The sequence below is a fragment of the Fusarium verticillioides genome, chromosome 7, assembly GCF_000149555.1.
Source record: "Fusarium verticillioides 7600 chromosome 7, whole genome shotgun sequence".
Classification (NCBI taxonomy): Eukaryota; Fungi; Ascomycota; class Sordariomycetes; order Hypocreales; family Nectriaceae; genus Fusarium; species Fusarium verticillioides.
The window spans coordinates 2,827,504-2,839,648 of NC_031681.1; the positions used below are offsets into that span (position 1 = coordinate 2,827,504).

General features: G+C 47.5%; 3 protein-coding genes across 3 annotated transcripts; 2 read left to right on the plus strand and 1 right to left on the minus strand.

Moving 5' to 3' along the window:
- Nucleotides 1–643: 643 nt before the first annotated feature.
- FVEG_11657 (hypothetical protein) lies at nt 644–3,832 on the plus strand (the record flags this gene model as incomplete). Its single annotated transcript, XM_018900977.1, has 10 exons — nt 644–952; nt 1,000–1,568; nt 1,615–1,725; nt 1,776–1,845; nt 1,899–2,023; nt 2,113–2,339; nt 2,388–3,240; nt 3,294–3,479; nt 3,537–3,687; nt 3,746–3,832. The coding sequence occupies 10 exons, from the start codon at nt 644–646 to the stop codon at nt 3,830–3,832; spliced, it is 2,688 nt and encodes an 895-aa protein (XP_018759364.1).
- Nucleotides 3,833–4,025: 193 nt separating this feature from the next.
- FVEG_17068 (hypothetical protein) lies at nt 4,026–9,481 on the minus strand (the record flags this gene model as incomplete). The annotated part of the gene is made up of 10 exons (XM_018906336.1): nt 4,026–5,311; nt 5,365–5,792; nt 5,840–6,091; nt 6,147–6,252; nt 6,309–6,934; nt 6,958–7,336; nt 7,391–8,095; nt 8,752–8,960; nt 9,010–9,175; nt 9,229–9,481. 10 exons carry the CDS (start codon nt 9,479–9,481, stop codon nt 4,026–4,028), a joined length of 4,410 nt encoding a protein of 1,469 aa, XP_018759365.1.
- A 293-nt stretch (nt 9,482–9,774) lies between these two features.
- FVEG_11661 (hypothetical protein) lies at nt 9,775–11,977 on the plus strand. Its single transcript, XM_018900978.1, has 5 exons — nt 9,775–10,290; nt 10,347–10,642; nt 10,691–10,859; nt 10,910–11,063; nt 11,115–11,977. The coding sequence occupies exons 1-5, from the start codon at nt 10,051–10,053 to the stop codon at nt 11,819–11,821; spliced, it is 1,566 nt and encodes a 521-aa protein (XP_018759366.1). The 5' UTR covers nt 9,775–10,050; the 3' UTR covers nt 11,822–11,977.
- The last annotated feature ends 168 nt before the right edge of the window (nt 11,978–12,145 follow it).

Consider the following 12,145-nt stretch of genomic DNA (forward strand, 5'->3'; position numbering starts at 1 on the left):
ATACATCTAATACCGCATAACATACGGCATGGCTGATTACTTATCACATACAAAACCAGCAGGCTGTGATTACAACGCATACTCTACCGTATGTTGTCTCTCATTGACTTTCTGTAGTTCCATTCAAATAAATTGCTAGTACCACACATAAATCTACAATCATCAGGGCTCTAACTTCGTGTAGAATGAGAAAATACCCTCCTCACCGTGACCGCTACACATGCCGGCAAACCATGGATTTAAAGATCGCCATAATCGCTACTACGTATGCAAGCCATTATTGGTGTGCTACAGCTGCCTTGTGGACACCTTGCAGCGGTATTATGGGCATGAATCGTGACAATTCCTCTGTTCTTTGTTATGTTTATTAGCCCTTTACGAGATTATATAGAACATGCACTAATCATCCGTAATTATCTTCTTGTTTTGCTTTGGACGCTCAGTAATGATTTTAGTGGTGAATGTCTTGGAAGATCCTTGCTTCAGGCACCCTTGCTTGACGAACCCCTGTTGTAAGGCATCCTTGTTGTAAGGCTGACTGGCTGCATCTCGGCTGCCTCATCCACAGCCTCAATCTTTTTTCGCTTTCCCGTCCAGCATATCCTCACTCTTCATCGCAAATTATCTGTCAATTGAAGCAGACATGTCAGAAAAGTCGCAGAACAAACGCCAGCATAACCCGCACGCCTTGCTCGACGAGAGCGACATGGCCAAGAGAGCCCGTCTCGAACAGCCAAGCTTTCTCGACACATCGAGGCTCCAAGAGCCCGCTTGGTTGAATCCGATATCTTCTTCCAATCCGAGCCAGCGGGACTCTTTCAGTCCGTTCGCATTGAGCGATGCAGAAAGTTCGCGGCGATCCCCTTTGAATAATCAGCTATCCGATAAGGAAGGACAAGAGAGTGCCGCGGTTGTATCGAATAATAAGTCTGATCAATGCTGCTTTGGAGAAGTTTGTAAACCACTACAGCTGGGACGAGTCCATGTGCTAATGAATAGCTTCTTATCGACTTTTTGTCGCCGGCCACATTGAGTGAAGATCTATCACATGTTCCTATTGAGCTCCGATTCTCGAACCACGTCATAAGCCTTCATGTTGAAGGCTCTGGTAGCTATATGGGTCGCATAGAATCCAAGGCTATAGTCGATCTCCTTCAGAGTTATCAAGTGAATCTTGTCACCACTTTGGAATGCCCACCCGTCAAAAAGAAGAAGTCCGCTAATTCCTTTCAAATACCAAAAACGCTTCACATTATCATCTACGGGTTGCGTAAAGACATGAACAATATTGGAGACTTGCTGGAAGACTCCGAGCTCTTTCTCCAGCATCCGACCGAATACGATACTCGCTTGGAGTACTTGAATCCCCAGTACCTTATAAGACCCGGCTCAACCTTTCCCAGAGTTAATGGTGCGAGCTTCCAAGCACTTGCAAATCAACAATCATCAGACCAAGTTATGGAGGAAAAGTCGAAGAGTGAGGTCCATCGAGTGTTTGACTCTGCCAGCGGACCGTCAACCTTTACACAGGTACAACCAAGTCCCAGGCTAAGAACAAGTTTGCAAGAGTAAGGTCCCAGTAATAGGGAGGAACAAGATCTAACTCTGGCTCAGACATCAAAAGAAGGCCCTCGCAATGATGGTCGAAAAGGACCGCGGCTTGCTTGATGATACGGTGTTTCCATCCCTGTGGGAAACCGTTACTACACCAAATGGCCGTGTAGAGTATGGATAATCTCGATAAGGTAAATGCCAGAGCTGACAGCTTATTGAAGGTATCACCACGTAGTTACAGGGCGAAACGAAGTAAATCCCGCTCCATTGTGTGGGGGTATCCTTGCCGATGTCAGTATCTGCATTCTGCCTTCTCTTCTTAGTGCCTCGCTAATATGCTTCAGGATATGGGTCTTGGAAAGACCTTGAGTACTCTCGCATTGATCAGTTGGTTTCTGGATGCCATGGACAATGTGAGTGTCCCCAACACCTGTCGCACGACACTAATTGTGGCACCAAACTCCAGTAAGTATGTTCTTACCATCATGTTTGAACACCCACTCTAACATTCTTTTATCTATTCCTGCTTGGCAAGAGCAGATTGCAAGGTGAGAACAGATTCGCACTCTCTGTATTTTCTAAACTCATTTATTCTAGACACGTTGTCCCCGACCAAATTCGAATGGTACTTTTCCATGGACCTATGAGAGGCCAATTAGCCAAGTCTCTCATCGGGTACGATGTCGTCCTCACCACTTACGGAACACTGCAATCCGAATGGAGGTCAAAGAAAGAAGATTCCCCTCTTTTCACACACACGTGGGCACGAGTGGTGCTCGACGAAGGTCAGATCCATGCACAACCTCTTTGTTAAATCAGCTAAAAGTATACAGCCCATCATATTCGTGAGCGGTCGACACAAACATTCAGGGCTGTCACCGCATTGCGAACCAGTCGAAGATGGTGCCTCACCGGCACGCCCATACAAAACCGTCTTGACGATTATGGGGCTTTACTGACTTTCATCGGAGTCCCACCCTTCATGAGTAAATTAGCATTTAACTTCTGGATAATGAAGCCAGTAGTTCAAGGAACTGCAGAAGGACTTAGGAGGTTGAAACTACTTGTTAGTGCAACTTGTCTCCGCAGGACCAAAGACAGCGTGAGTGAAACCTTAAATCTTCCTGATCGGAAGATACAAGAGTGTTTCGTTCAGCTGGATCCCGAAGATAGAGAGCTGTACGATTTCTTCAAGAGAAATGCCTCCCATTTGATTGCCAACAGGGGGTTTGGCGACTCAGATACTGCTAAAAGAACGGGGAGCATCCTTCCCATCATCAACACACTACGGCTCATCTGCAATCATGGACAGAGGCTCCTCCCAAGTTTTGCCCTCGAAGCCTGTAGCTATCGGCGCCACCCAGTCTCAAATTTGAGTCTATTCACTAACGAACTTGAGCTCTGTTTTTCTTGTGGTGTGAACGTTTCACCTCAGGATATGCCATCTGAGTTTGCATGTTCTCATATTCTCTGTTCAAAATGTGCAGAATCAGATGAAGGGTACCAAGTCTCACTTGATAGCGTTGTCTGTCCAAGCTGTACCAAGGATGGAGATTTGGCAGATACCGACGCAGCGACAGAAAAGGGAAATTACCGACCATCTGCGAAGATAAGAGCACTCATACAAAGTCTTCGTGTAGAGCAACAGTGCAACCCTTCCACGTTTGATAACAAACCTATCAAGAGGTTCTACTGTCAAGCCCCAGTATTAATGATGTACAATGCTAACAGACTTACAGCGTTGTATTCACATTTTGGAGGAAAATGCTAAATCTCCTCGAATTTGCACTCCGTAGTGAGGGCTTCAAATTTGCTAGAATAGATGGCCAAAATTCCTTGATAGAGAGGACCTCGGCTCTGAGATCGTTTCGCAACGACAACAGCTGCACTGTAATGATTGCCACGATCGGAAGTATCGGCGAGGGGTGATTTAAGCCCGAGTATGTTTTCTTCTTTTTTGCGAGCTAATCCTTCGTGACTAGGGTCGACCTGACCGCCGCTAACTTCGTCCACCTGGTTGAGCCACATTGGAACCCAATGCTTGAGGCGCAAGCACTAGATCGAGTACACAGAATGGGACAAACAAGAGATGTCGTCGCGACCCATTACATTACCAATGACTCGATAGAGATGGTGAGTGGCTTCTTCTATCATCAGAATCCATCTTTTCACGCTAATGCCGTCAAATTAGTTGGTTAAGGAGATCAAGGAGAGAAAGCTGAATCTTATCAATAGCTCCTTGGGTCATCTATCTGGCCTAGTTGATATGCGAGATTAATGTGACTATATGCCTTGTTTTTAAATCCCGTACAAAGTTCACACCTTGGTGTACATGCGGTTATTATTAATTACCTGCAATAACCCTTCCATTTACACTAATAGCTCATCATCAACAGATATCCACAAAAAGAAACACACGATTCAATAATTCCATATCCCTGGTTTATATGTCCCCATACATACGTATATCATCACCCCTTGTCTGCTGGCAATGTTGAAGACGCGGGTGGAAATGCCTCTTTTGCATTCTTGCGTCTTTCTTCTGCTACCCATTCCACTAGTTCATCCCATGTCTTACCCAACCACTTGAAGATGCCTTTTGCACCAGGCATTGAGGATGGATAGACTCTCTGCCCCTTGTTCTTCCCTGAACGCCGGGTAACAAACGCATGGGGGTCTGCACCTGATAGCAGAAGATACTTGACTAGGTCAGCTGCCTCAGCACTAGTCTTCCTGAGCACATAATGCAACGCAGGGAAAGAACTTGTGTTTCGTTTGTAGTTAGCGTCGGCGCCACAAGTGACTAGAGCCTTAGCCAGCAGGAGAGAGCAGTTTCCAGAGGCCAGGTAGCTCAGGAGATGACTTGATTTATACGCAGGAACATTTCCGAGTTCGTACTGCTCAATCCAGAGAGAGGCTACTAGTAATTCTACCACTGGGCTCAATTTGCTAGACGCCAGACAAGCGGGGAATATGGCGTCGGCGTAGCCCGAAGAAATTGCATAGTTTCGCCAAATATTGAAGATTTCAATAGAATCAGAGGCCAGTATTGCTGGAAGAAGGTAAGGCCCGACTATGTCAATGTCCAGTAAAGGTGTGAGTTGGTTACTGACAGCCCACTCAACGACCGGGATATTGTGATTTTGGATTGCTCGAAGCACAAATGACCTGCAAGAAGTGTCATCCATCGAAATTTGTTCACCAAATATAAGGCGGGCCATTGTGACAGAACCATGAGAGGCTAACAAGCCCTCGAATGAAGATCTGAAGGCTGACTCGGAAAGCCATCGTGATATAATTGAAGGAAGAATCTGTTCCATCTCTCGGACTCCATCTCTCATAATGTACCCAATCACGAGCAACTTGAGATCCTCGTGCTGTAGCGTATCGAGGTCCCTAGGAATATGAAATTTAGTTTGCCTCTGGTGGTATTTAACATGATGGTGTTCGAGTTGTCCTCGAGAAGAAAAGCCGAGAGTCGAGTACTCGCAGCCATCTAGGGCGCATTTGAAAGGACGGTCATGGTGCCTGATATGCTCATCGCGGAGAGCTCTACTCTTGAAATGGAATCGATGGAATCGACAAGAGAGAAATGGGCAACTATTGGGAGCCAGTCCATAATGCTTCTGAATATCTGAACAATGGCAATTGTTTGAATGTGTGCTTCCGCTGCATAGAAGCCTCTGCAGTATTCGATGAACACGTATTGTTGTTACAGAGATAGTTGTGAAATTGAAATCTGACCAACTAGCGTCTTCTAAGGCCAGATTAGCTGGGCAATCAGTAAACCTATTGGGGTATTTATGTTACCTTCGTCTAGACGCCAATCATAAGAAGTAGCCACAATACTTCGAAAGTCAAGGCTGTGAGAGATAGCTTTGACCTCGTCAATATTGGACTTGAAATTATCAAGACTCCATAGCCCTAATTTTGTGTCCGAATCCTGGTTGTAGTATGGATTGGCGAGGTCCAGCATGAGGTGACCTAGCAAAGGGACAAGCTGTGGTGGCAACTCATCTCGGAAATGTCTTGTGCATAGTCTAAGACACTCTGCCCACTGGTGATGTGCAAAGTTAAGTAGCCTATATGACCCAGATATAACATTTCGCTCGATATCGTCATCCCTGAGATCGGGATCCAGACAGTCTGAGCACAGATATGCCAAACAGGTAGTCGAAATCTCGAGAAGAGCTTCTCCCTCGTCCAAAATTTTGTTCTTCTGATTCCGAAGTAGGTATCTGGGATAACCATTAGATCACCTCGCAATCATCACGGGATAACGTACTCCTTTACCGTGAAGTGGGCAAACTTCAAATGCTCGTCCTCAACCTCAACTAATGGGCCACATAGTGGGAGAGTGTTCAGCTTGGATCTGACTGCAGGAACACGTCTCTGATCCGCCTGGATGATCAAAGCCTGTTCCATCTCGTGACGAGTGATCTGAACAGGAGAACAGGCTATCCATGACAAAATCTTCTTACATTGTTTCTGGGCGGCTGTCGGATGTTTCGTGATTCTTTGAAGTATCCGCTCGTACCTGGGAATTGATATTAGTTCTCAGAAAGAGTTTTAGTGACAAACAAGCGACTTACGCCTCGTCAAGACCTTCTGGGAGGGCGCTAAGCTGGTCTCGGATGGAATCCAAGTCCTGTAACATTTCTACGTCCTCTAGTACTATCCTAGCGTAAAGGAACATACCTAGTGAATATTGGTCCACTAATTAGAAAGAACTGAGACTTGGAAGCCAAGCTTACCGTCTGCCTTCGAAGCTAAGGGACTGAGCAGTTGCCGAACCTCTGTGCGGGCATCACAGTCGAAATAGGAGTTTTCGAGCCAGTTCCGCCCTCTGTGAGAAATGTATGCCTCAATGCAGTCAGAGTTCTTGTGGCCAATAGGTAGCATCATCGCAATTGGTTTCAAAATTCTTTCAATCCTTTCAACCCTTCTACTACTGATGAGGAGCTTGGCATGGGGCAAATTTTTCAGTTCATCGAGTATTAGATGCAGAAAGACTTGCTGAGTACAGTCATCAATCTCATCGAGGCCGTCAATAGTGATGTATGTTGAGCCTGCGGCCTGGAGTAACTTTGTGAAGGTGTTGAGCGCGAACTTAGAGTCGCCTTTCAGATCGCGTTTCAAGTCTTTAGTGGTGCTCATGATGGTTGAGCAGAGTACAGTTCGCAAGTCTCGGTCTTGCGATGCCAGTTGGAAGATCAAGGAGTGGTAGATTGGGATAGGGGAGTTCAGATTGAGTCTGTAACTGAGAAAGACGAATAGTGAATGTCCTAAATCCTTGGTCCTATCAACTGCCGTGGATGCTAAAAAGGTCTTGCCTATTAAGTGGCACATTAGCGTCAAATGTGCTTTAAATATTATAGGACTGGGGAATTTCAGATTTAGTACTTGCCTGCTCCAGGAATGCCTTGCAACCATAGAACCTGATGAGATTTCTCCTTCCCTTCAGCCCAACTGACAAACTGCTGGTCTTGAACTAGCCATGTCCCAGTCCCTTTACACCGGCTATTGCGAATGCGATCGAGGTCTTCGTCGTAAGAAGGAGGGCGTATGTAAGTCTCCATAGAGTGAAATTCCTGACGTTCTTGAAACTCTCGGGTTTCGGCGCAGTGTTCAAGAGCCTTCTTTCGCGCTGTGTGGGCTTCCAAAATGTCGTTGAGCGTGATCTCGTTACAAAGCAAAAGCCTGTGCTTTTCTATGTTTTCAGCAATGACCTGTATCTCGGCTCGACGTGCTGGCCACAATGACTCAAAAAAGACTTTCCAACCTGGACGATTTAGCTTCACAAACTATCTTATGATGATTGGGGTCATTTGCATACGGGTAAGTCCAAAGAATCGTAGAGAAACCAGATAGAAATCGAGTATGTCCTGGAAGAACAGCCCTAGAACATATTTCAAGCGCTCATTATTCTTGAACAACGGAACAAATTCATTGAAGCGAGGAAGAATCGACCCCATATTCTTCATCACAGCAAGGATTGCATCGAAAGAAGCGACGAGGTTGCTCGATACCTGGAGTAAAAGCTTGATCGGTCCCCAGATGAGAGCCAAAACATCTGGTTTAACCTGGACAAAGATCTCAATTACGCCAGCGTATTCTTGCAATCGCTCGATATAAGGTCCGATTCTCTTCATTCCTCGTAGTCGCTTATTGCTTGCTTGGTCCTTTTGGAGCTGTTCGGTGTAGTCCCAAATATCGTCAATCGTGGTAGCTTTTTGAAGCTGACTGCGTAGCTTTTGATCTTTGATTCCATTCAGAAAATCAGCTTTGGCCTTTTCAAAGACCTCGCTCACTTGGTCGGTCGAACTGGACGCCATAGTGCTTTGTCGCTTTGAGGGGTCATGGGCAAGCCCAGGAGTCCTATGAGGAGTGAAAAACAATTCTCTGAGAGCTTGGTTATGTCGAGTACGCCAGACTGCAATTTGGGGATCGCCAGTTTTCTCACCGCCTGGCGAGGCAGACTTTCCAATCAGGCTCTGGGTGAGGCAGACTGCATCATGCAGCCCAAGCCACCAACATAAACCTAGCCCCAAGTCAGCTGATCTTTCTTATTTCCTGCTGTACTGTTAATAGTCGAAGACTTGTATGTTTCAAAATTACCTAGGCTTAACTGACATGTAAAGTATAGACAACCCAACCATATATGCGGATATCTCTCCAAGCTTCTGATCCCTGTATGCTGCTACTGTAATAAGTCAGAGCATGTAGATATACTTCCAGAGGCACTAGAAGAAAGCCACGCCAGTTCTACTTTCAAGGAAATCTGGGCCTATACTGTTGCGTCTTTGTACACCACGTCGAGTCAGCTGTCAAGATTACCGTGTTTCGTCAAGGTGAGTGGATGGATGGAATTATATTTTGAACGTTCTGTGATACAACAAGTCCAAATGCTGCTCAGAATGCAGGGAACACAGCAGAGAACACTGCCATATGAGATTGGTTCGTAAGCATCGGCGTAGAATTATCAAAGCATGAACAGTAACTTCAGCATTCACCCCGAGCTCTCCGGAGTCAACGTGTTCAAGAGCAGACATAGGCGCCGGAGGGCGCACTGAGGTCCTTGAAAGCAATGGTTCGACAAGAAATGAACAAGAACAAGGTATCTAACCCTCCACCGGCCTGCCAAAAGCAGGGCCTAGCGCCTCGTGATCGAATCTAACGGTGAGACCAAGACCTCACCCCGATCCCGGTGCCGCATCGTCCCCTCCTCAAACGACCGGATCAGCCCTTGTATCTTGTGCTGAACGGGCCCGAGCCTGCTCGCCCACGGCGGTTTCCGAAGCAGGTCAAAAGTGAAGAGTAGAGCGCCAGCAAGTGCACCGACTTTAAACATAACAGATGATACCTTGTGCGGAAACGCAAAGGCAAGAATGGAGCACGCAAAAGTCCTGGGCTTGGTGTCAGCTAGAGATATCACGAGGCTCGAAGAAACCTTACCATACGGCTGCGCCTGGAGAAACGGTTCTCCCTGGAGGCTTCTCTTGTTCCTTGGCCTTGTCAAGGATCTCGTCCAGCACTGTCAGATCCCGCACCGCGCTGTCATGCGAAATCTTCAAGAGCCAGACATTCCTCTCCGCTTCAGAGCCCTCGCGGGTAGACACTTCTGAGAGCCAGTTAGCCAAGCATCCGAAGCCCATGTATCCTGGAGCAACATACCTTGCGACCGGCTATACGCGTTGAGCTCAGTACCGGAGGCTGGAAGGCGATCCAGGCACTCAAAATACTGGTTTATGTAGCGGTTTGCCGATCGCCTGTAAACCTCAAACAGCTCAAAGATATCGCAGCCGCTCTGGTTCGCCGAGACTGGGTTCCAGGATGGCACACCCGAGCTCCCTTTGGCTCCGACTGTTTGCTGGCGGGAGCTAGTGAGAGCGGTATTCTCGTCCGCTGCGAAAGTGTTCTGATCCATCCTGTCCCCTCTGGTGCTGATGGTTATTGAGATTGGGATGGAAGATGTGGCCACAGCCTGATATTTTCTGGGTGCAGCTGAGTTGACCCTTTTCAAGGCCCTGTCCGACCAACAGATGACAAACATTGTTTGCCTGAGGCCAGATTGTGTCAGCAGCAGCACACCATCTGCCCTTGATTGGCTGGTTGGTTATACCCCTGTATTCCAAGACAACAACCAAGACGAAGCGCTGTGTTCAGCTAATGTCGCAAAGTGCATGCCAAGGTTGCACATCATGACAATTTCCCCTGTCAATTGAGTTGCGCTGAGACATGTCATTCGTCTGGAGTGACCATGTTCCCGGCCGGCCCCCAACGAGGCGGTTTCTGGCAATTTCAGTTGCCGCTGTGTCTTGTCTCTTTGGCGCCCTTTCCCGAGAGCCTGATTTCCCTGGGTTAGAATTGATAAACCCCGCCTCCCGGTCTCTCAGTGATCCATAAGCCCCTGTTGTTTCCCTCCAGATTACGGAACCCAACCTCCTGCGAACTCTGGCCTGGCTCTGTCCCTGTGCTTCGTTCACACAGCCAGCAATGGAGCGTTGGTCTGCCTTGATACGACTCGGGCCCAGTTCTAAAGAGGACTTACGGGTCACTATCCGCCTGCAGGTTTGGCACTACAGCGAGCGGGGACGATGCCCCGAGTTCAACAAGGGGCTTGCCCGTCTGTTCTCCCCCAAGGCTCTCGGGAACCTGAAACACTGGATTCCTCACCCGGCTAAAGTGGTCGAACCCGATGATATCTCGATTCGAGATGACTACGTCCCAGTGGAGGTGGGTTCAAACACTCTTTGGTTAAATGCAATACTTCAGGGATACTGACTTAGAAGGTCGACTTTGTACACCGCGTCGCCACGTACAACAACCCTCAGGGGAATCCCGAGTCTGGGGCTCGTGATGTCTTCAAGAAATTCGCTCCACCGATCGTATACGATTACTTCGTCTCCAAAATACAAAGCCCACCTCACGCGATGAATATCTACGCAGTTGCCAACGGTGACGAGGTGACAGAGGAGCACATCAAGATGAAGTATGCGCATAGCTTCTTCTTCATTCCGCTGGAGCTTCGGCTCGAGCGGTTTATCAAACCCGCTATGGTCTGCCAGGAGGACACCATAATGAACATGTGGGCATGGATTCTATCCTATGCGGGCTAGCCACTGACGTGACGCAGATTGCGGGTAGGGGCCGACTCTCTCCCTACATTAGGGTCGTTGCTCCTCACGTACATGGCTTACCAGGGCGCAACAATCCCAGAGGGAACAGATTTTCACGCTATTTCCGAGACGGCTTTGAGACAGCTTTCGTCCGAACTGCCCTGGTTGAACGATATGCTCGACAATGTGAGTGGCTCGTTTTCATGCCTGGCCACGATACTAATATTCGAGCCAAGTTGAAGAACAGGGATGAGGATGGCACATCTGAGAACACACCCACTAGTAGCGGGCCCCTCGTTCTCTTGGGTAATGCATCAACCTCATTTGAAAAGCTCCGTGAACTCGCCGGTGGGCTGGAACCCAGACTCAAAAAATTATCAAATGGAGAGGGTAAGTCCCTAAATTCTCAGCCTTCATAGCCAAGGTTAACATATTTATCAGGTCTCACTAATCAAGGGATCGTCAGAACGATACTTGACCTGCGCCAGGCTACAATTCATCTCTCTGAGTACAACCACGCCATGGTGAGCTTCAATGGCGAGGAAATCAGCAAGTGGAATGCAAAAGCCAGCCGTCATGAAGAGTTGTTCTACAGGGCAGGGTTCGCTACGCTCGGGTGCACAGTACTTGCCGCCCTAGCTTTTTGGAAACCAGAGCTCGCCAACCTTCTCGCCACTACACTAACCAAAGGCCTTGGGCTGAATGATGTTGCTGGCTCAGCCGGAGGCCAGATTGTCGGGGTGGGAGGTGCTGCTATGTCAGGCCTTAGCACAATCTATCAGTACCAGGAGAAGAGCAAAGCGCTTGCCGCGCTTGGTGATGCTCAGAATAGGGTTAGTGCCGGCCGGGTCGCCCTGCAAAGAGTCCTCGTGGCTCTCCGTCAGACCCAGGCCACACTGGCATTGGTTTACATTGTGCAGGTGATGCGACAGCCCATCACATGTATGGGAGATGAAGAGCTAGAGAGGGCGGTTAAGATGCTAGGGGGCGACTTGCAGTATCTGCAGGACGCAACCTATAGCCAGACCCTTATACAGGACAGATTGGACAATCTAGTGCAAGCAAGTATCGACCTGGATAATGAGTACCAGAGAACCATGGTTGCCATGAATGTTGTGATGGACACAGTGGGAAGGGTGGTTGACTAAAGCAGCAGGATCCGAGTCGGTACTAGGAGATTGATTGTTGTTGACTACCTTACTTGTAAGGGCTTTCGTAAATTTATTCAACTAGTAGGGTATTTGCAAGTTGACTTGAGTTTGTAACAATAACTAAGCCCTTTAAGGCTATGAAATAACTCTAGGACTTAAGCATATAACTATTAAGGGAATTAAAAATCGTAGTGTTCTTCGTTAATTATTACTGTGTAGTTGAGGTTCTACTTCAATATACGAAATAACTGTCTAGTTTTCTATCTTTGCTTATGCCATAAGTCCTTTACGATCTCAGAAATAACATCCTTTACATTTCGG